The sequence below is a fragment of the Ranitomeya imitator genome, chromosome 9, assembly GCF_032444005.1.
Source record: "Ranitomeya imitator isolate aRanImi1 chromosome 9, aRanImi1.pri, whole genome shotgun sequence".
Classification (NCBI taxonomy): Eukaryota; Metazoa; Chordata; class Amphibia; order Anura; family Dendrobatidae; genus Ranitomeya; species Ranitomeya imitator.
This window is the reverse complement of record NC_091290.1, coordinates 129,611,185-129,637,154: the sequence shown is the minus strand read 5'-3', so window position 1 is coordinate 129,637,154 and position 25,970 is coordinate 129,611,185. Positions and strand designations below refer to the sequence as shown.

The 25,970-nt window shown below is 42.7% G+C and overlaps 1 protein-coding gene across 1 annotated transcript in view; it reads left to right on the top strand.

Annotated features, from left to right (window-relative positions):
- The window catches only part of CDH11 (cadherin 11), a 203,471-nt gene that overhangs the window by 87,263 nt on the left and 90,238 nt on the right, over window positions 1-25,970 (top strand). Inside the window, exon 2 of the mRNA XM_069738896.1 lies at window positions 13,364-13,749. Within this exon, the coding sequence (XP_069594997.1) occupies window positions 13,522-13,749 (228 nt within the window). The 5' untranslated portion in view covers window positions 13,364-13,521. The remainder of the gene's footprint in view (window positions 1-13,363; window positions 13,750-25,970) is intronic.

Here is a 25,970-nt window from a genome sequence, read left to right as displayed (position 1 = left end):
ATTGTAACTGTGTGAACTGGGAATTTGTATCAAGCTGTCAGCCGATGATGAGTTGTGTTTGCCAGGTTTTTAATGTTATAACAAGTCGTGTTGTGCGGCAGTGAGATGCCCTTTTATTCATGGTTATGTACATTGCTGTTTGTGTTAATAAAGGCCCAGGATTACTCTTGCATAAGATGCAAGTAGCCGGAAAGGATGCAAAATTCACAAAAAAAGGCAGCCATATTTACCAATATTAGTGCACTGTAGACCCCATGATCAAGGTGGAGGCGGCACTGGTGCAAAATACCGGAGACACGACCACGCACATCGACCATTCATGGAGGAGATGGTTGTAGTATTAAAAATGCACAAGAGTAAGGCTTGTTTGGGGCACCGGTGACACAGATACATGTAACGCATAGCCGATTAGTGACACCCATACAAAGAGAGGCATCCCAATTCCCCAAGTTTACCCTAAAGGGTCAGGCTACATACTGCAAATACGATGCTAAGTAACTTTTTAACTATTCTTCATGACATATTTTCAGCCATTTGCTGATGCAGTGCGTGTTAAGCTGGGTTTACACCAAGCAACTGTAAATCAGCGACATGTTAGTTGGTCGACCTGTTTAAACTGGCAGACCTCGCTTCGGATGTGCAAAGTGTGATCATTCTTCGCCATTTTTCTCGGCAGCACGTATCCTGTTTACAGAAGACAATACGTGGCCAAGAAGATGATACTTTAAACAACGCAAAAGAACACTTCACCAAACAAACGATAATTGTGCACCTAACCTTTATCGGCAAATCAGCATTCCTAGGAATGATTGTTCATGATAATCTTGCAGTACAAATGCGCAATAATTCCTTTTTATAGTTGAGCGTTTTGCAAAAACAGATACATGTCCATCAGAGCTCCTGCTCCTAACGGCGCTCTGCTTCCCCTCCCTTCTCTCAGTGTTATAGATACCAGAAGGGAAGGGGATAAGTAGGTACACAGATCTATAGGGGGAAAGTGTCTAAAGATTTAGGTTGAGTGAAAAAAACAGGCTAAAGATAAAGAGGAAAGAAAGCGGAAAATATATAAGTGCAGTTCTGAATCTGTGCTAAGAAATGAAAGCCAGTTTAGCATCACTCTGGATAACACAGAGCTCTCGTCCAGCATGTATTACTGAGAGAGATACAGATTGCTCACATCCAGCCTGTATTCCTGAAAAGGATACTCCCATATCAGAAAAATCTGGAACCTGGAGCAGCCTGCAAACTGCATATTGGGGGTGGGAGAAAATGAAAGGGAGGAAGAATGGGGGTGAAATGAAGATAGCAGACTGAATTTATTAACTGAAGGTAACCACTAAATCAAGGAAAACTAATTTACCTTGCGTTCGTATTGTTTTGGCACTGTGTTGTTGTGTGTGGACAATGGGGTTTAATTTATCCAATGTTTATTGGTCTTTCTATGGAGCAATTCTGGAAATTTTTAAGGAAGCATCATTTTAATTTAGGCACTTTATAGCCCTTTTAATGAGCTGCCTATAAAGTTCCTATTGTGATAATATGTAGACACTGTATGGTGGTATTATTAAGGTACTGTAGTGTATCGCTTGTTTATTGAGCACTCAATGGCAGTGTTATTGGGGTACTTTTTGGGGTTACTGTTTAGAACTTTTACTGAGCACTGATTGGTGTTTAAGCATTCTGTAGTGGTATCATTTAGACACTGTATAGTGATATTATTTAATTTCATTGTTGCTCATTTTGGCACTGTATTAGAGCATTACTAGGGCACTGTATGGTGGTATAGGTTAGGCACAGTATAGCACTGTTAGTAGTCACTGCGTGGTGGTATAGGTTAGGCACTGTATAGCACTTTCAATAGGCAATGCAAGGTGATATTATTTTTGGCATTGTATAGCCCTTTTAGTGGGCACTGTTTGGTGGTAATATTACGGTAAATCATTGTATAGCACGTATGTGAAAACTGTATGGACCTGAACATTTTATCGTGGTATCATTTAGATATTATGTATAGCACTTAGAGAAGGCACTACATTGTGGTGTTATTTACACATTGAATAGCCCTTTTAGTAGGCACAGTATAGGGGTATCATTTAATCATTGAGCACTGTATGGCACTTGAGCATTTTATGGTGGTATCACTTAGACACTGTATGCATAGCACATTTAGCCGGCATTGCATAATTATATTATTTAGACATTGTAAATTTTAGTAGGCAATGTATGGTGGCATTAATTAGGCCTTGTAAAGCTCTTTTAGTAGGAACTGTTTTGTGGTATTATTTAGGCCTTGTATAGCCCTTATAGTAGACACTGTGTGGTGGCATTATTTAGGCACTGTATTATTATTATTATTTATTTTTATTGCACCATTTATTCCATGGCGCTTTACATGTGAGGAGGGGTATACATAATAAAAACAAGTACAATAATCTTAAACAATACAAGTCACAACTAGTACCGGTTGAGAGAGGAGCCTGCCCGCGAAGCTCACAATCTACAACTGTATGGCGGTATTATTTAGGCTTTGTATAGCCCTCATCGCAGACACTGCATGGTGGCATTATATCAGCCTTGTATAGCCCTTTTATTAGTAGACACTGTATGGTGGCATTATTTAGACTTTGTATAGCCCTTACTGCAGACACTATATGGTGTCATTATTTCAGCCTTGTGCAGCCCTAATATTAGTAGACACTGTATGGTGGCATTATTTAGGCCTTGCATAGCCCTTACTGCAGACACTATATGGTGGCATTATTTAGGCTTTATATAGCCCTTACTGCAGACACTATATGGTGGCATTATTTAGGCCTTGTATAGCTCTTTTAGTAGGAACTGTTTTGTGGTATTATTTAGGCCTTGTATAGCCCTTATAGTAGACACTGTGTGGTGGCATTATTTAGGTACTGTATTATTATTATTTATTTTTATTGCACCATTTATTCCATGGCGCTTTACATGTGAGGAGGGGTATACATAATAAAAACAAGTATAGTAATCTTAAACAATACAAGTCACAACTAGGATAAGAGAGGAGCCTGCCTACGAGGGCTAGCAATCTACAGCTGTATGGTGGTATTATTTAGGCCTTGTATAGCCCTTACTGCAGACACTATATGGTGGCATTATTTCAGCCTTGTATAGCCCTATTATTAGTAGACACTGTATGGTGGCATTATTTAGGCCTTTTATAGCTTTTTTATTAGAAGGCACTGTATGGTGGCATTATTTAGGCCTTGCATAGCCCTTATAGCAGACACTTTATGGTGGCATTATTTAGGCTTTGTATAGCCCTTACCGCAGACACTGTATGGTGGCATTATTTAGGCTTTGTATAGCCCTTACCTACAGACACTGTGTTAGGGCTAGCGGAACGCACCAAGTAATTAAATAGATACTATAAGGTGCGTTCGCAGCCCGGGATCCACCGTGCAGAGATGGAACCTGCTGCTAAATAATGACGGACTATATGGCGGTACAATGAGGATACACACATGGGTTAACTTCACCCTGTGTGAAGAAAGCGATCCCTGTTAAGTCACGGGGTCGCGGTACCGCACAGAGAGCGCAAGCAAGGAACCACAGAACTCTATCCCAGGACACAGGATTAGAGTTAGTGTAGACCTCTTGCGATCGACACCACAATTGGGGTATCAGAGGAAACTAATATGCACAGAAGTGCATGCTGTGCCACACTAGCGGACGCCACTAACCACCCAGACTTGGGTAAGGTAAGCGCTCTAATAGCGCACGGCACTGCACTGGTGGTCACAGCAGTAGACGCTGTTTCATGCGTTAAAGCTGTGAGTTCAGCCGGGCGCTAGATTGCAGCCATACACCTTACGCGAACAGTCATACACAAGGGATGGGTTTTTTAAGGAACGACTTGCACTCATCAACACACACACGATAACAATAGTATACTAGCGCATGGCCGTGCGGTCATGCGCAGCTTATATAGCTGCAGCACGTTCAGGACCTTCCAATAAAGGACCAATGGGAAGCTGCCACAGAAGTTTAGCACCTTCAGGACCTTCCAATAAAGGACCAATGGGATCTGCTGCATCTGAGCATGTGACCCCCGACCTCCAATGGGAGGTCGTCCCGTGGACATGCTCAGAAAGGGAAAATCTGGACTTAGTCCCAGAAAGACCTGTTCGCTGCTGAACATTGCTGGCTACAAGAACAGAGCCTGGAAGGGCAGCAATAACCAGTCATCCGGTATTAGCCTGAGCGAGACGCTGGGACCGACGTCTCCGCTAAGCAGACTCCACTGCAGCTGGAGAAGAATGGGAGACCGCAGCGGAGATGGTTTGAGATTCCCCCTGTGCAGAAGCGGGAACTCGACACCTAACACACTGTATGGTGGTATTATTTAGGCTTTGTATAGCCCTTACTACAGACACTGTATGGTGGTATTATTTCAGCCTTGTATAGCCCTATTATTAGAAGACACTGTATGGTGGCATTATTTAGGCTTTGTATAGCCCTTACTAAAGACACTGTATGGTGGTATTATTTCAGCCTTGTATAGCCCTATTATTAGAAGACACTGTATGGTGGCATTATTCAGGCTTTATATAGCCCTTACTGCAGACACTATATGGTGGCATTATTTATTATATATCTTTGTATGGTGGTGTTATTTAGGTGCTGTGTCTGTGCTCTGATATTGTGGTATTAATGTTTTAGTGATAATATGATATAGAGACAGTATGGCACATTGTATCAGCACTATATGGTAATGATATTATTTTCATGATCCTATGTATTCATTTTCCTCCTCCCACCCAAAGTTTGCTCCGGGGGGCTTTGTCATATGTTGTTTCTGGCCCACATGCATACATTATATTGTATTGTATGATGCCAGTAATGTATTCAGGATAAGTTGTTTGTTCAGTACATTGAAGCCAGATAAAAGGGAATGGGGTCTATATTCGCTGCCGACCCTCTTAGTGACACTCGGCGAGTCTCGGCTTTAATACTCTGCCCATTAGCGTCTGCATAAAATGTAACCATCTTGTTTGGGGAGCGGCGCTCATTTATTGTGTCAGTAGTGAGGCTCGGTAAGCACCAAGGCTGCACATTTATTCCATGTACAAACAAGAAAAAAAAAATCGGAAATGTATGCCCCTATGTGAATGTAAACGGAGAAGCGTCTGATCCTAATCCCAGCAGTGACTCCAAACCAAGAACTGCCTGTCACCAACTTTTCAAGTATTCTTCCTATCCAATATAGTTTTATCCATTCCCAGACATTTCATTAACCCCTTCGTTTTAGCGTTTTCGTTTATCGTTCCCCTCTTTCCCAGAGCCATAACTTTTTTTATTTTTCCGTCAATACGGCCATGTGAGGGCTTGTGTTTTGCACGACGAGTTGTACTTTTGAACGACATCATTGGTTTTACGATGTCGTCTACTGGAAAATGGAAAAAAAAATTCTAAGTACGGTGAAATTGCAAAAAAATTGCAATCCCACACTTTTTTTTACCATATTCACTAAATGCTAAACTGACATGCTATTATGTTTAAAAAAACATGGGACAGTATTGTTAGGGTTTGCAGACTGCGTTAAAGAAAATAAAGCGCAGTCGCAACTGCTGCTAGTGTACAATGACGGAACACACGGCGAGCGAGTACCCGTACACACTGAGTTAAAGTCACACAGTGTGAACAGGACCCTGAGTTCCAAACTCTGTTACTCCACAGGAAGAAACAGTACAAAGGAGTACTAAGTGGTCTGTCCTGTTAAATGTCACAGAGCAAGCACGTGAACTGAACTCGCACAAAGAAACAAAACGGATGCTCTGCAACTGAGCTGTGTCACTCGCACAAAGAAACAAAACGGATGCTCTGCAACTGAGCTGTGTCACTCGCACAAAGAAACAAAACGGATGCTCTGCAACTGAGCTGTGTCACTCGCACAAAGAAACAAAACGGATGCTCTGCAACTGAGCTGTGTCACTCGCACAAAAAACAAAATGGATGCTCTGCGACTGAGCTGTGTCACTTGGACAAAGAAACAAAACGGATGCTCTGCAACTGAGCTGTGTCACTCGCACACAAAAACTAAAGAGATGCTCTGCAACTGAGCTGTTATTCACATGTGTGTTATTCACACATAGTGTGTGTCACAGCTGTGTTATTCACACATAGAAATTAAACAGATGCTCTGCAACTGAGCTATGTCATTCGCACACAGAAACGGAACAGATGCTCTGCATAATACCCGATTAGGGTTGAGCTTTCTCCGAAACTCTACTGTGCTAACCGCACACATGTAGGTAACAGATGCTAAGCCAAACAGCTAATTGTCCCCCTCTGACGATAGCTGCCTGCGTGTACAATCCTGAAGCTAGACATACAACACTTGCAGAGAGTGGCAGAGTCTCCACTCCCATAGCCACACATAAATGATACTAGTGTGCCCGCGGGTGCCATTGGGGATATTTTATACAAAAGACTCCACCCCAAACACTCACGCCCAGTTGGCCAAGACAACGCCTGTGGGCCAATCCGGAGCTGCCACATCACCAGAGCAGGAGGCGTCTGACCACCAATAGGAAGATGCCACATCACGGACATGCTCAGTAAGGTGATTTCTGGACTTAGAGTGTCAGGATTCAGCTGCCTATCGCTGGTTACCATAGACTTGGCTGGAAGGCCAGCAGTAACACTGTGAGCCTTAGGGCTCCTTCTCACTTGCGAGAAATACGTCCGAGTCTCACAGGTTAAAACCCAGCTCTGGCGCCGGCACTCCAGAGCGGAGCGTGCAGCCGCACAGCAATACATGGAGCTGCACGCTCCGCTCTGGAGTGCCGACGCCAGACCAGGACTCGGACGTATTTCTTGCAAGTGAGAAAGAGCCCTAAGAAAGATGCTGGGACCGACGTCTATGCTCAGCAGCAGCAGCTGAGTCCGAATGGGAGACCGCAGAGGCAGACAAGGCATGGGATCTTTCCCGTGCAGCGGGAGAATCCTGATGCCTAACAAGTATTTCTTGATTTAACAGGAATACAATTTTTTTTAAATTATTTTATTTGTTGATCATGATGCAAAGATGCAAAATTTAGCAGAAATTTTGCTCAATTTATGACCTCTTTTTGCACAATTTGCAACTTTTTCTGGTACTTAGTTTACACCAAAAACTGGAGTCGAACTGCTCTGCTCCATTAGTTAATGGTTGATGTGCTAGGAAAGACTTGGCACCGTTTCGGTCAGTTAAATATTGTGTATTAACCTGGATGATTGTCAATGGTGAGGTTTACTGCTCGATTGGCCGTGTGCATCTACAATATAACGCATGAGAGTGCATCCATTGTGATCAGAGGTTATTCATTACATGAAGCGTCCCTGAGATCACCAGTTAGAAAGGTTTTTTTCTTTAATGTGTATATATAGAGAAGGAGGCAGCAATAATAATTTGTGAGCTGCTGAATATATTGGCACTATATAAACAAGCTATAAAAAATTATACAAATCCTGGAATAGAATAGCTAACCAATTACATGGTAAATTACATTGAACTTGAGAGCCTCTAGTGGTCATAAGTAGTACTGCAACCAAGTTTTTTTTTCTTTTTCTGTTCTTCATTTTAGGATAATTGGTGTTTTTATTCCTCTAAAAAAATGGATAATTGAAGAAAATTGTGACAAGGTGCATACCTCTTGATAGATGTCAGACTCTTGAAAATTAAATCTACGCCTCCTTTATTCAGGTGCAGATTTCTGCTAAACTTGACATTTTCTGCTGTGAAACATAATAAATATGTCTAAAAATTGTTGGCTTTGCCCCTCCCTGGTATTCCACTCTTACTTTTTCATTTTTTAATGATGAGAGCGTAGATGGAAAATTGTACACAATTTGCACCTTTTTTTGCAAGTTTCGGTGCAATTTTCATCTTTTTTGGTGCTTAGTTTATGTCAAAAGCTGGAATAAATTGCTTAGAAAATGGGCCAGTATTTCTTGACCTAATAGGAACACAATTTTCTAAAATTATTTGCTGATCATGATGCAAAGATGCAAAATTTTGCACAAATTTTGCTCAATTTAAGACCTCTTTTTGCCATTTTTTTCCACAATTTGCAACTTTTCTAGTACTTAGTTTACACCAAAAACTGGAGTTAAAGGGAACCTGTCACCTGAATTTGGCGGGACAGGTTTGTGGTCATATGGTCGGGGTTTTCGGGTGTTTGATTCACCCTTTCCTTACCCGCTGGCTGCATGCTGGCCGCAATATTGGGTTGAAATTCATGCTGTGTCCTCCGAAGTACACGCCTGCGCAAGGCAATCTTGCGCTTTGCACAGGTGTGTACTTCGGAGGACACAGCATGAACTTCAACCCAATATTGGGGCCAGCATGCAGCCAGCGGGTAAGGAAAGGGTGAATCAAACACCCAAAAACCCCGCCCCTATGACTGCAAACCTGTCCTGCCAAATTCAGGTGACAGGTTCCCTTTAAACTGCTTGATTAATGCGGGTCAGTAGTTCTGGAATAGAAATTTTTGAAAACTATTTTGGTAGTTCTAATTTTAAATTAGTCAAAGAGAAGCAGTTAAAAAGTGCAGTATATGTTTTTTTGTATGCAGCGCCACTTTTGTTGTTGGGCTATATGAGGTGTTGTAGTATGGTCACATTTATTGCAGCACCACTCTTGCTGTTGGGCTATATGATGTGTTGTAGTATGGTCACAAATATTGCAGCGCCACTCATGTTGTTGGGCTATATGAGGTGTTGTAGTATGGTCACATTTAAGGCAGCACCACTCTTGTTGTTGTGCTATATGAGGTGTTGTATAGTATGGTCACATTTATTGGAGTGCCACTCATGTTGTTGGGCTTTATGAGGTGTTGTAGCATGGTCACATTTATTGCAGCACCACACTTGCTGTTGGGCTATACGAGGTGTTGTAGTATGGTCACATTTATTGCAGCGCCACTCTTGTTGTTGGGCTATATGAGGTGTTGTAGTATGGTCACATTTATTGCAGCGCCACTCTTGTTGTTGGGCTATATGAGGTGTTGTAGTATGGTCACAAATATTGCAGCGCCACTCATGTTGTTGGGCTATATGAGGTGTTGTAGTATGGTTACATTTATTGCAGCGCCACTCATGTTGTTGTGCTATATGAGGTGTATAGTATCGTCACATTTATTGGAGTGCCACTCATGTTGTTGGGCTATATGAGGTGTTGTAGTATGGTCACAAATATTGCAGCGCCACTCATGTTGTTGGGCTATATGAGGTGTTGTATAGTATCGTCACATTTATTGGAGTGCCACTCATGTTGTTGGGCTATATGAGGTGTTGTAGTATGGTCACATTTATTGCAGCGCCACTCATGTTGTTGGGCTATATAAGTTGTAGTATGGTCACATTTATTGCAGCACCACTCTTGTTGTTGGGCTATATGAGGTGTTGTATAGTATGGTCACATTTATTGGAGTGTGTGACAATCTGACTGCACTCTGATGTAATCTGAGCGCAATCCAATAGTGACCATGAGGACGGAAGACTGAGACAATCTGACTGCACTCTGATGAAATCTGAGCGCAGTCCTATAGTGACCATGAGGACGGAAGACTGACAATCTGACTGCACTCTGGTGAAATCTGAGCGCAGTCCTATAGTGACCGTGAGGACAGAAGAACCGGACAGAGAGTGTGTACTGATACACCCAGGGGCGAGCGAACCCGAGATGACAACCCCTATACAGGGATAGTTGGGGAGCAGGCCCGAGGGGAACAATACCGCAACAGCTGGCACTAAGAGGGACGGCTCTGGAAAGGACAGAAGGGAAGGACGGAAGTGGAGGAGAAATCCTGGGAATGAAAGTAAAAGTGAGAGGGGAGGAACGGACGAACCAAGGGAGACAGGCTGGGAAAACGGAGGGAAGACAGGAGGAGAATAAGCCTGAGAAAACGGACCAGACTGGAGCAGAAAAGGATCTGAACCAGACAGGGCCAAACGAAGGTACAAACTGCACACAACAATCAAACACCTCCATTATGGAGGCGAGGCCTGATATAGCCCAAAGAAGTACCTGATTGGAGGAGACAGGAGCAGGGAGGGTCCGAAATGGTTAACTGGAGGAAGAAGTGCACGCCCGCATCCTAAGGCGCATGTGTGGAGCAGGTACAGGACGGGAGGGAAGAGGAGCGCGCACCCCACGCCGAAATCCCCGAGCAGCAGGAGGAGCCACTCTTGTTGGGCTATATGAGGTGTTGTAGTATGGTCACATATATTGCAGTGCCTCTCTTGTTGTTGGGCTATATGAGGTGTTGTAGTATGGTCACATATATTGCACCACCACTCTTGTTGGGCTATATGAGGTGTTGTAGTATGGTCACATATATTGCAGCACCACTCTTGTTGGGCTATATGAGGTGTTGTAGTATGGTCACATATATTGCAGCACCACTCTTGTTGGGCTATATGAGGTGTTGTAGTATGGTCACATATATTGCAGCACCACTCTTGCTGTTGGGCTATATGAGGTGTTGTAGGATGGTCACATTTATTGCAGCGCCACTCATGTTGTTGGGCTATATGAGGTGTAGTATGGTCACATTTATTGCACCGCCACTCTTGTTGGGCTATATAAGGTGTTGTAGTATGGTCACATTTATTGCAGCACCACTCTTGTTGTTGGGCTATATAAGGTGTTGTAGTATGGTCACATTTATTGGAGTGCCACTCATGTTGTTGGGCTATATGAGGTGTAGTATGGTCACATTTATTGCACCGCCACTCTTGTTGGGCTATATGAGGTGTTGTAGTATGGTCACATATATTGCAGTGCCTCTCTTGTTGTTGGGCTATATGAGCTGTTGTAGTATGGTCACATTTATTGCAGCATCACTCTTGTTGTTGGGCTATATGAGGTGTTGTAGTATGGTCACATTTATTGCAGCGCCACTCTTGTTGTTGGGCTATATGAGGTGTTGTAGTATGGTCACATATATTGCAGTGCCTCTCTTGTTGTTGGGCTATATGAGGTGTTGTAGTATGGTCACATTTATTGCAGCATCACTCTTGTTGTTGGGCTATATGAGGTGTTGTAGTATGGTCACATATATTGCAGTGCCTCTCTTGTTGTTGGGCTATATGAGGTGTTGTAGTATGGTCACATTTATTGCAGCGCCACTCTTGTTGTTGGGCTATATGAGGTGTTGTAGTATGGTCACATATATTGCAGTGCCTCTCTTGTTGTTGGGCTATATGAGGTGTTGTAGTATGGTCACATTTATTGCAGCATCACTCTTGTTGTTGGGCTATATGAGGTGTTGTAGTATGGTCACATATATTGCAGTGCCTCTCTTGTTGTTGGGCTATATGAGGTGTTGTAGTATGGTCACATTTATTGCAGCATCACTCTTGTTGTTGGGCTATATGAGGTGTTGTAGTATGGTCACATTTATTGCAGCATCACTCTTGTTGTTGGGCTATATGAGGTGTTGTAGTATGGTCACATATATTGCAGTGCCTCTATTGTTGTTGGGCTATATGAGGTGTTGTAGTATGGTCACATTTATTGCAGCATCACTCTTGTTGTTGGGCTATATGAGGTGTTGTAGTATGGTCACATTTATTGCAGCATCACTCTTGTTGTTGGGCTATATGAGGTGTTGTAGTATGGTCACATATATTGCAGTGCCTCTATTGTTGTTGGGCTATATGAGGTGTTGTAGTATGGTCACATATATTGCACCACCACTCTTGTTGGGCTATATGAGGTGTTGTAGTATGGTCACATATATTGCAGTGCCTCTATTGTTGTTGGGCTATATGAGGTGTTGTAGTATGGTCACATATATTGCAGCGCCTCTCTTGTTTTTGGGCTATATGAGGTGTTGTAGTATGGTCACATATATTGCAGCGCCTCTCTTGTTGTTGGGCTATATGAGTTGTTGTAGTAGCCATTCAATGTCGGATCGCAATGTGTGGACTGGACGTGGCTCTCGCGACCCGAGCATGACAACTTAGAATTATGTGAATCCATCATGCTCAGGTTGGGAGAGTGATGGCCAATCAGTGCATCGTGATCTGACATCAGATCAAATTGCATAGACATGTGAAAGTACCCTGAAGATGAGCAAATCAATTGTACATGAATCATAATAAGTTTAAATTTCCCCAAATTTGTGGATTCTATTGAGTATAATTTTGGGGGGAATTCGAGTTAGGCCACGTGCAGACGTTGCTGAAAGTGGTGCAGATTTTTCCAGACTGATTTTTGTAAATCCGCAGGTAAACCTCGTTTTTTGCGGTTTTTGTGTGAATTCCACCTGCGACGTTTTTGCACATTTTTTCTTTGCAGCATGTGCACTGCGGATTTTGTTTTCCATAGGTTTACATGGTACTGTAAAGTCAAGGAAAACTGCTGTGAATCCGCAGCATCAAATCCGCTGTGGATCCGCAGCAAAACTGCAACGTGTGCACATACCTTTACAGTATACGAATCCAGCAAAATGGTGACCAGTCGGGAGCCGTTGTGCTGGATTCATATTGACCAGGAATTGGATAAAACAGTAAAATATCTTACTCTCCTAGACCCTCACCTCTCCCTGTTGTGGAAGCCCCCTGAAAGTCCTCCACTGGCTTCTTAAGGCACCCACTTTGGTCTTCTCTTCATTATTCACCTACACTTCTGATAAGACAACATGTTGTCATGACGTAAGCTGCCCCACGTGACTGTGTGGGGTGACACACATTGTGATGTCAGAACTTGCATCAAGGTCTAGGCAGTGAATGGATAAGAAACTGGTGCTAGAGTGGAACAGGTGCCTTTGGAATCAAGTGAAGAACTGGCTGCAGGCTCGGACTGGCACACTGGAGAACTGGAGAATTCCCCGGTGGGCCCCACCCATATGAGAAATACTTGGTACAATACATTTCTTTCAGAATGTACAGACTAGGGCAGCATCTCACCATTCATTTAACAAACTACCCCATTTATTAACTCGTGAATGAGAGTAAAATGATATTTGAGTGTAGCTGAGCAGTGGGCCCTCCAAAATCAGTGTTATTGGTGCTCCTTTTGGCACTCCAGTCTGGTACTGACCGGCTGGGAGATGTGGCAGCAGGGATGGGCCTGTCGATTATGAATTTTTATTTACCCCCCATCCTGACCCTTATGTTTGTTATGCATGGAGGTCGACCTCAAAACTTAATGAGCAGCTTTTTGGCGTCCATTCAAATCACATAAAAAAAAATTTGAAGCAAAACAAATTTCCCGGCCAAATTTGAGAACATTTGCCGAATTCAAATTTTTGCCAAATTTGCTTATTTCCAAATGTAATCCAAGTAGTCTTCATATTTATATGCATATATCATACTTACATTTTTTTCTTGTTTTCAGGGTCAATAGAGGATAACCGGAAGGAAGAAAGAAGTGCATTATGGATACAACCTTTGGGATGACATTTACATGTTGGATTTGCTACTAGCCTGTGGTTTTGCACTACCCCGAGTGGCTTAAAAGAGGGAACAAGGATTGTCGAGGCAATATTACCAAAAATGAAGAAGGACTTTTGTTTACATGGTATCCTTTTATGCCTGGGCATCGCATATTGTAGTCACGTCACATCCACAAGAAGGAGCAGTAAATTAAGGCAATCATATCATGGTCACCATGAAAAGGGCAAAGAAGGCCAAGTCTTACATAGATCCAAGAGGGGATGGGTATGGAATCAGTTTTTCGTAATAGAGGAATACACCGGCCCGGATCCTGTGCTCGTTGGAAGGGTAAGACGTATTTACCTTATTACTACTATTCCAAGGACGAAAATTATAAGGTTATAATTTCTACTTTTTCAGTATATTGTAGATGTAATTATACACGTACAACTTAAGGTCACGTAATATTATCCCAAAAATATCATGGAAAAAAATAATTAAAACTTATGAGCTTATAAGTAACGTTTTTTTTTTACTGCTTTGCACTACACACTTTAACCTCCAGAGGTCACTGTTATATTTGTCTTGTTGGAAACAGCTCTGGTGATATAGAGGTGTAATTTGAAACTCCAATGCAAAATCGGCCAAAATGGGGGATCCTATTACCTCAGTGACATGGATGAAGTCTTCTCATGAGTCTCACTGGGGCAATTTGACCCCCTGCTATAGGAACTTGTGTAAAAATTGCAGTTTTGTCCTTGTGCTGTTAAATTTTTTATGATAACTGTTGCAATTGCTACAGGTAGGCGTGAAAGGGGTTGTCCAGTCTTATGATATTGAGACCTAGCTTTTGGATACACCATTATAGTCCGATTAGTGAGGGTCCAACACTCATCAATGCCACCAATTAGCTGTTTTCCATGACCCTACCGATCTGATAATGATGACTTATCCTAAGGGGGTTACCTGATTCCAGTGATGTGTCACTTACTAGGCTGCTTAGTGCAGTTTTGATAAAATCCATGCTTTCTCTGCTGCAGCAGTGCTCAGAATGCTGAACTGTGTATAACCCCGCCACACACCTCTGATTGGAAGCTCCTGAGTGCACTGTCAGCTCGCCGCCAATCAGTGGTGGGGGCGGGATTACACAGATTAGCAGAAGTGCCTGGCACATGACACCTAGTCGAACAGTGATAATCTCCTGCTGATAAAATACTTACTGCAGTAAGCTGTTGAGCAAGTGACACATCCCTGGAATCAGAGTCTTTGACCCTACATTATGCCGTCTCAGATTACAGAGCAAAAACCTGCTGACCGATTCCCTTTAATGAATATTTTTAATTTTTTATGAATTGGTACATCATATTCTATAGTTTTATGATATCAGTACTTGTTATTAAAATGACATAAAAAGTTAATTGCATAGAACAATAAATATAAAAAGGGTTGAGGTCATTTTTCGATAGGATTCACAAGTGTTTTATTGTTGCTTTCATCTGCCGGTGTTAACGACTTTGTCACTGACGATGTTGTTGTTGTTTTTGTGCTGTAGTAGAGTTTGTTGTTATAGTGACATTACAAGGTGACGGATTCAAGGCAAGTGAACGGTTGTTGTGGCTTAGTCATTTATTACTTCCTGTGGCGCTTTACAGAGTGACGCTATCTATGCTATATCTACTATATAAAGCTGAATGTGTGTGTGTATGTGTGTGTGTATGTCCGGGATTGGCATCTGCACCGTCGCAGCTACAGCAACAAAATTTTGCACAGTCACACGTCTGGACCCCGAGAGCGTCATAGGCTATGTTGTGAGGCGAAATATTAACCCCGTGCTTTCCAATTCACCAAACAATTTTGCCCCTATCTACATAATGGGGAAAAAAGTGAAAGGAAAAGTGTTGGAGGCGTCGTAGCTACAGCCACAAAATTTTGCACAGTCACACGTCTGGACCCTGAGAGCGTCATAGGCTATGTTGTGAGGCGAAATATTAACCCCGCGCTTTCCAATTCACCAAACAATTTTGCCCCTATCTACATAATGGGGAAAAAGTGAAAGGAAAAGTGTTGGAGGCAAATTGACAGCTGCCAGATGTGAACAAGGGGGACTTAAAGAATGAGAGCGATGGCGCCAAAGAGTATATACTGTACAGTTGCTAATGACATGGGATACTCACCACACACGGGGATATGAACACACACACAAAATGCGCCACACACTACCACGTGCTTGAACACATATTACCCTCAGCACACATTTCACCACAAATACACCAACCTCGCCACATAAAAGTCAAAACACAAAAGTCGCCGCTCAAAACTCACCACGCTCAAAACTCGCCACATGCAAAAAATAGGCTCACGCAAAACTCGCCACAAGTGCAAAACTCACCTCATGGAAAACTCGCCACACGCAAAACTTGCACATGCGGAAAAATTGCCATATGCACAAAATTTGCAACACATGCAAAAGTTGCCTCACACAAAACTTGCACATACTCAAAAGGCACCAGACATAAAACTCACCACGCGCAAAACTCGCCATGCGCAAAACTTGCTGCACACAACTTGCTACACTAACTTGTCACATGCAACTCGACACACAAAAAGTTGCTACACGCATGTCGCCACACAAAACTCATCTCACAAAAGTCGCTACATGCATGTCGCCACACACAACTCAACACACACAACTTGACAAACGAAACTCGCCCTAAAACACACACAAGTCTGGTATTAGCCAATAATCTGTTTAATAAGCAGACAAACTACAAGAGCAACAAATGTACCATATAGGAAATACGGCAGCTGTCAGTCACATGACCTATTATGTGTATGTGTGAGCTAATATATACTGCCAGGGGGAGGGCTTCCTGTTGGCTGGGGATTTATCAGGCTGCCAATTTATCTTACAAATACTGAGGTAAAAATACTGAGCAAATAACGTGTTAACGAGGTCTAATACAGGAGATCACACAGGTATATACTATATACAGGAGAGATGACACACAGGTACATACTATATACAGGAGGAGATGACATACAGGTATATACTATATACAGGAGGAGATGACACACAGGTATATACTATATACAGGAGCAGATTACCTACAGGTATATACTATATACAGGAGGAGATGACATACAGGTATATGCTATATATAGAAGATGACATACAGGTATATACTATATATAGGAGGAGATGACATACATGTATATACTATATATAGGAGGAGATGACATACAGGTATATACTATATATAGGAGGAGATGACATACAGGTGTATACTATATATAAGGGAGATGACAAACATGTATATACTGAGGTGAAAATGAGAGGTGTGAGGTGAAAATGAAAAGGTGTGAGTGCAAAATGAGAGGAGTGAGGGAAAATAGTGGAGTGATCGGAAAATGACAGATGTGAGGTCGAAATGACAAGTGTTAGGCGGGAATGAGAGGAGTGAGGGAGAAAATGAGAGGTGTGAGGGAGAAAATGAGAGATGTGAGGGGGAAAATGAAAGATGTGATTGGGAAAATGAGAGGCGTGATGGGAAAATAAGAGAAGTGAGGTGCTATAACTAACCACAGATATTTACTATGCCCAGGCAACGCCGGGCTCTTCAGCTAGTATTGATATATAATGAGAAGAAAATATTAATTCTAGTCTATGAGAGCCAAAAAAGCTGCTCCCAAACTAGTTTTTGTCTTAAAGCAGCACGTTTTTTTTCAGCTCTGGGGTGACGGTTTAAATGTAAGCCCCCGTCAGTGCCGTTCCACTTCCACAGAGCCATCTTGTGACAGTAGCTTGTCTGACCGGTAGTCAGAATGAAGCTGTCATAGACTTGCATTGAAAAGCTATCTCCGACGCGCACCGCGATACATTGAAGCTGCCGGCGGGCCACTTTTTTCCAGAACCCCAAGCTGGGAAAGGATGAAGGTGGCAGGTGAATATATGCCAGGGGGCAGGGGAATTACTATTATAGCACCACTCCAGAAGTGCAATAATAAAAAAACTTTGGAGTGGTGCTTTAAAGAGGTTCAGGATTAGAAAAACATGGCCGCCTATTGCAAATTTCTGCTTTCAGCAGAATCGCCGGCACTCAAATATAGTGGGAGAATAAACTATGTTACTCTGGTTATATAGCAGTCATATTATTTTTATTGTTATAGAGTATTACAGAACAAAACGGAGAAGTCAACAATTAACACATCTCCATCTACTGTCTGCTCAATGCAGTCCATACAGCCGCAGCCGTCTTCCTAAAATGATGCCAAATGTTTCTACAAGTTATGTCCGGTATGGCAGATCTGCTCCTTTGATATAAATGAGGAAAAGCTGCAGTACCACACATAACCTGTAGTTAGGGGTGGCGCTGTTTTCGGAAGAAGGCTACCATGTTTTCTTAATCTTGGAAAACTCATTTAATGACGTAAATTTCTATTGTAATAGTGGGGTCACGTAAACCTGTTCACAGGTTGCCGAGATCTTAATCTGAGCATGCGCCGGCCCCGGCGATCATTTTCCCGAAGTTCACCGCATTGCAGTAATGGATATGCGGGGGCGCCAGGCTTTCACAAAATGCCAACGGAGCCCCCACACCACTGAGCACTGCCAAACCTGCTGCACCAGCCTGAGATGGCAGTGTAATCATCATCTTGCAGCATCGGACCGCTGCTTGAATCGCCCGACTCCTGCTGTCACACTACTTATAAGTATATTCCGACTATAAGACATACCCCCATTTTCCCCAGAATTATTTTGTGAAAAAAGTGCATCTTACAGTCCAAAAAATACGGTAAATAAAAAAGAACCTAGACATATTTGGTATCTGCACACTCATATGGATCTCGGGAATCATATTGCAGGTCAGTTTTGCCATATAGTGAACATGGTAAATAAAAACCCTAAAAACAATTGTGGAATTTCAATTTTTTTACAATTTCTCCATCTAATATATAAAGCTGAATGTGTGTGTATGTATGTGTGTATGTCCGGGATTGGCATCTGCACCGTCGCAGCTACAGCCACAAAATTTTGCACAGTCACACGTCTGGACCCCGAGAGCGTCATAGGCTATGTTGTGAGGCGAAATTTTAACCCCGCGCGTTCCAATTCACCAAACAATTTTGCCCCTATCTACATAATGGGGAAAAAGTAAAAGGAAAAGTGTTGGAGGCAAATTGACAGCTGCCAGATGTGAACAAGGGGGACTTAAAGTGAGTGCGATGGCGCGAAAGAGTATATACCGTACAGTTGCTAATGACATGGGATACTCACCACACACGGGGATATGAACACACACACAAAATGCGCCACACACTACCACGTGCTTGAACACATATACCACCCTCAGCACACATTTCACCACACATACACCAACCTCGCCACATAAAAGTCGAAACACAAAAGTCGCCGCTCAAAACTCGCCACGCGCAAAACTCGCCACATGCAATAACTAGGCTCCCGCAAAACTCGCCACAAGTGCAAAACTCACCTCATGGAAAACTCGCCACACGCAAAACTTGCACATGCGGAAAAATTGCCACATGCACAAAAGTTGCAACACATGCAAAAGTTGCCTCACACAAAACTTGCACATACTCAAAAGGCACCACACATAAAACTCGCCACGCGCAAAACTCACCAAGCGCAAAACTTGCTGCACACAATGTGCTACACTAACCTGTCACATGCAACTCGACACACAAAAACTTGCTACATGCATGTCGCCACACAAAACTCATCTCACAAAAGTCGGTACATGCATGTCGCCACACGCAACTCAACACACACAACTTGACACATGAAACTCGCCCTAAAACACACAAGTCTGGTATTATCCTTCAAAAATAAAAATCTGTTTAATAAGCAGACAAACTACAAGAGCAACAAATGTACCATATAGGAAATACGGCAGCTGTCAGTCACATGACCTGTCTATTATGTGTATGTGTGAGCTAATATATACTGCCAGGGGGGAGGGCTTCCTGTTGGCTGGGGATTTATCAGGCTGCCAATTTAGCTTACAAATACTGAGGTAAAAATACTGACCAAATAACGTGTGAACAAGGTCTAATACAGGAGGAGATGACACACAGGTATATACTATATACAGGAGAGATGACACACAGGTATATACTATATACAGGAGAGAGGACACACAGGTATATACCCTGTTTCCCCGAAAGTAGGACCCCCCCGAAAGTAAGACAGGGTGGGGGTTTCGGGGGGGTCCTCCAATGTAAGGCCTCCCCCGAATGTAAGGCAGGGTTGGGGGGGCCGCTGTGAAATGTAAGGCCCTTACCTTTGGGCCGCCGCTGTCCCCCATTGGGTCCCCAGGCTCCAGAGGTGTCCTCAGGTGCAGCTGGGCGGGTCCAGCGCTCATGGGGTTAACTCGCCGTGTTAACCCCGCAATCCGCCCAGCTCAACAGCTCATTGGCCGCCCCTGCTCCCCACGTCACCGCCGGCCCCCGGCTCGAGCGCTGATTGGCCAATCAGCTCGAGTGCTGATTGGCCCAGCAGCTCGGGCTGTAATTGGCCGCCCCAGCCCCACGTCACCGCTGTTTCCCTGCTGATTGGCACAGCGTTCCCTGCAGCACAGGCCTTCCGCACCCACAGCCGCACCGCAGAGGAAAACGTCCAGCATTTAAAAACCAAGTAGGGAAACATGTACTGTATAGGGTATGGGGCTGTGTGCAGTGGGATACGGCACTGTTATGGGGTATGGGGCTGTGTGCAGTGGGATACGGCACTGTTATGGGGTATGGGGCTGTGTGCAGTGGGATACGGCACTGTTATGGTATGCAGGCAGAGGGTATACGGCAATTACCGTACAGTACCGTACCGTAGTGTGTTACTGTTACCGTACTTTGATTTGTTGTCTGCTTTCCAGTTGAACGGTGTAACGTTAAGTACTGTACTGAATTTGAAAATTGTCATTTTTTTTTCCGGCTAATGTAAGACCTCCCCCGAAAGTAAGACAGGGTGGGACTTTTTGGGGTAAAATTAATGTAAGACAGGGTCTTACTTTCGGGGAAACACGGTACTATATACAGGAGGAGATGACACACAGGTATATACTATATACAGGAGGAGATGACAAACAGGTATATACTATATACAGGAGGAGATGACACGCAGGTATATACTATATACAGGAGCAGATGACACACAGGTATATACTATATACAGGAGGAGATGACATACAGGTATATACTATATACAGGAGGAGATGACAACCTGGTATATACTATATACAGGGGAGATGACACACAGGTATATACTATATACAGGAGGAGATGACACACAGGTATATACTATATACAGGAGATGACATACAGGTATATACTATATATAGGAGATGACATACAGGTATATACTATATACAGGAGGAGATGACACAGGTATATACTATATACAGGAGGAGATGACACACATATATACTATATACAGGGAAGATGACACACAGGTATATACTATATACAGGAGGAGATGACATACAGGCATATACTATATACAGGGGAGATGACACACAGGTATATACTATATACAGGAGGAGATGACACACAGGTACATACTATATACAGTGGAGATGACACACAGGTATATACTATATACAGGAGGAGATGACACGCAGGTATATACTATATACAGGAGCAGATGACACACAGGTATATACTATATACAGGAGGAGATGACATACAGGTATATACTATATACAGGAGGAGATGACAACCTGGTATATACTATATACAGGGGAGATGACACACAGGTATATACTATATACAGGAGGAGATGACACACAGGTATATACTATATACAGTGGAGATGACACACAGGTATATACTATATACAGGAGGAGATGGCATACAGGTATATACTATATATTGGAGATGACACACAGGTATATACTATATACAGGAGCAGATGATACACAGGTATATGCTATATACAGGAGGAGATGACTTACAGGTACATACTATATACAGGAGGAGATGACACACGTATATACTATATACAGGAGGAGATGACATACAGGTATATACTATATAAAAGAGATGACACATAGGTATATAGAGGAGGAGATGACATACAGCAGGTATATACTATATACTCTGCAGTAACCACCGATTGACCAAACCGCTGCACGGCCAGCTCTACCCTCACCTACTGTATCCTCACCCATCCCTTGTAGATTGTGAGCCCTCGCGGGCAGGGTCCTCTCTCCTCCTGTACCAGTTGTGACTTGTATTTTTCAAGATTATTGTACTTGTTTTATTATGTATACCCCTCCTCACATGTAAAGCGCCATGGAATAAATGGCGCTATAATAATAAATAATAATAATAATAATATACAGGGGAGATGACATACAGGTATATACTATATACAGGAGATGACATACAGGTATATACTATATATAGGAGATGACATACAGGTATATACTATATACAGGAGGAGATGACACAGGTATATACTATATACAGGAGGAGATGACACAGGTATATACTATATACAGGAGGAGATGACACACATATATACTATATACAGGGAAGATGACACACAGGTATATACTATATACAGGAGGAGATGACATACAGGTATATACTATATACAGGGGAGATGACACACAGGTATATACTATATACAGGAGGAGATGACACACAGGTACATACTATATACAGTGGAGATGACAAACAGGTATATACTATATACAGGAGGAGATGGCATACAGGTATATACTATATCAGGGGTCCCCAACTCCAGGCCTCGAGGGCCGCCAACAGTGCAGGTTTTTAGGATTTCTTTAGTATTGCATCGGTGGTAATGTGATCATCTGCACAGGTGATGATTCCAACCCCTGTGCAATACTAAGGAAATCCTTCACCGTTGGTGGCCCTCGAGGCCTGGAGTTGGGGACCACTGCACTATATACTGGAGGAGATGACGACACACAGGTATATACTATATACAGGAGCAGATGATACACAGGTATATACTATATATAGGAGATGACATACAGGTATATACTATATATAGGAGGAGATGACATACAGGTATATACTATATACAGGAGGAGATGACACACAGGTATATACTATATACAGGAGGAGATGACACACAGGTATATACTATATATTGGAGATGACACACAGGTATATACTATATACAGGAGCAGATGATACACAGGTATATGCTATATACAGGAGGAGATGACTTACAGGTACATACTATATACAGGAGGAGATGACACACGTATATACTATATACAGGAGATGACATACAGGTATATACTATATAAAAGAGATGACACATAGGTATATAGAGGAGATGACATACAGCAGGTATATACTATATACAGGGGAGATGACATACAGGTATATACTATATACAGGAGGAGATGACACACAGGTACATACTATATACAGTGGAGATGACACACAGGTATATACTATATACAGGAGGAGATGGCATACAGGTATATACTATATCAGGGGTCCCCAACTCCAGGCCTCGAGGGCCGCCAACAGTGCAGGTTTTTAGGATTTCTTTAGTATTGCATCGGTGGTAATGTGATCATCTGCACAGGTGATGATTCCAACCCCTGTGCAATACTAAGGAAATCCTTCACCGTTGGTGGCCCTCGAGGCCTGGAGTTGGGGACCACTGCACTATATACTGGAGGAGATGACGACACACAGGTATATACTCTATACAGGAGCAGATGATACACAGGTATATACTATATACAGGAGGAGATGACTTACAGGTACATACTATATACAGGAGATGACACACGTATATACTATATACAGGAGATGACATACAGGTATATACTATATAAAAGAGGAGATGACACATAGGTATATAGAGGAGATGACATACAGCAGGTATATACTATATACAGGGGAGATGACATACAGGTATATACTATATACAGGAGATGACATACAGGTATATACTATATATAGGAGATGACATACAGGTATATAGTATATACAGAAGAGATGACATACAGGTATATAATATATACAGGAGGAGATGACACATGGGTATATACAATATACAGGAGATGACATACAGCAGGTATATACTATTTACAGGGGAGATGACATACAGGTATATACTATATACAAGAGAAGACATACAGGTATATACTATATATAAGGGAGATGACAAACATGTATATACTGAGGTGAAAATGAGAGGTGTGAGTGCAAAATGAGAGGAGTGAGGGAAAATAGTGTAGTGATCGGAAAATGACAGATGTGAGGTCGAAATGACAAGTGTTAGGGGGGAATGAGAGGAGTGAGGGGAAAATGAGAGGTGTAAGGGATAAAATGAGAGGCATGATGGGAAAATAAGAGACGTGAGGTGCTATAACTAACCACAGATATTTACTGTGCGCAGGCAACGCCGGGCTCTTCAGCTAGTACTTAATATTTTTCCCCCAGCTTCTAGTATACTATATGGGAAAATCAATAGTGTCATTCAGTGTAATGCTGCCACAGCGCTGTATCATGCAACCTACCACAGGGGGTGCTGGAGAGGGGGAATAAGTAGCACTCACGGCGCATCACTTCAGTGCGGCAGCACAGGCACCACTAGGTGGCAAGAGATGTCAGACAAGCCGGGTCAGGAACGGACAGGAAACTCATACCATAAAAAACAAACCCTCAAATGGCCATATTAAAGAAAGTTATGACATTTGGAAGAAGGGGAAAAAACGAAAGAGCAAAAATGGAAAATCGCAACGTCATGAAGTAATTGATGTTGTTCCTCCTGGATATTTAAAAGGGGTTATCTGGTTTAATTTTTGCTTCTTGTACATAAAATTAACATATGTGTCTGTACTTACCTATAAATGTCCCAGCTGTTTACTGATGTATCTATGTCATAGCGCCTGTTAACACCAGCATCACTGTTAAGCTCAGTGATTGTCTGCAGCAGTCACCCGATGCAGGCATATCATATTTGTATACTGGAGGTAGCAGTGGAGAGCAGACACTGGCACTTTGGCCAATTGGAGAAAATCACATTATTCATGTTGTCTTTACCAGCATGTGCAAAAGATGACAAATACGCAGCCAAAAATGCAGCAAAACCTGCTTTTTTTCTAAGCAGCTCCTTTACTGCCAAGAGTGCAGATTTTGCATGCACAAAAAAAAATGCAACGTGCGAACATAGCCTATCCAAATAAGGTTTTTATTGATACCAACGCGTTTCGACACATTTTCTCAAGGTTAAAAAAACAAATGTCATTGGCTCGTTTATTCATAAGCATTGTTGTATTTGTTAAGTTTTTGTACAAGAAGGTAATTGAATGGGAAAAAAAATGTTGACTTCCCCATAAGATTAAGTTTAAAATTGGATGTTCCCAGTTATGGGTGTGGTTTTTACAGACTATAAAAGTGCTGAATAGGAGCTGACAGCTTAGGAACACACCGTTTTTCCTGGAAGAATCCTAACACTCCATCGTTAATGAATTCTGACAATCTACTCATCGCAAAACTGCTATAAAGACATATTAAGAAATTAATCAGTGCAGAATTTAGGACCTAAATGCAACATAATGATAAAAAGTTTAGATGAATCTCGCCGACATGTATATTTCAGTAGCGTCGAGATTAACGAGGCTCCATTTTAATAACGCTGTTACGGATTGAGAGTTTTAAAGGATTCAAGAGACTTTAGGATTTCTGAAAATAGTTTGTGCATACGATGATTACTCAGATAATGCGTGTATTTGCCATACAAGACCTCGACGGGCCTCCCGTGGGGCCTCCCACCAGGCCGGGGTAAATAGATTGGATCGTTTATACAATGCTCAGCCGTCCCATACCGCTTTATTTCTAAGTTTTGATGCTTATTCTCAGTTGGGCGTCAAGAAACTGTTAACAGCGAAATCATCCCTATATTGGGTGATTCTTAGATTATTATCTAGGAGGTGCTGGCTTTGCAAGCTGAAGGAGGCTCCATGGACCTGTTGAAACTTAATTATTCTCTAAGTGAGGTGATTCATCAGCGAAATGCATGTTCGTGTGGCCACCATGGTCTCGTAAGGAAAGAGAGGACCCATTGCAGCTTGGTCCTGAACCTACACGAGCATGTGGTGTCCTAAAAATAACAAAGGGGTACTAGATTCTACTCTCTTGGCCGGGGGTCCCCAACCTGTGACTCGAGACCTCACGAGACCAAAATATGTGGTTTGCTGCTGTCTTCCAGCTTGGCACCAGGTCCAAGCCCCTTTCACATTGGGTTCTTGCTCAAATTCAGTGGTGCCTTCGGACCTTTCATCTGAGCCCCCATGCATAACGGGATTCAGGTGTCTGTGCCAACTGGGCCATTGACTATAAAGGTGCCGAGAGAGTCAACGTGTGCTCTGTCGTGCACCATTTTGGGCAGTCTACCAGGTCTGCATGTCCACCTCAGCCCGGAAATGATGCAAGACAGAGCATGCGCCGACTCTGTCAGTACCATTATAGTCAATGGACTCGTTGGCGCGTATGCCGGCAGAGCAGGGCTGGATGCACAAATACTGGCCCAAATGGGGCTACGGTGGGAACCCCTG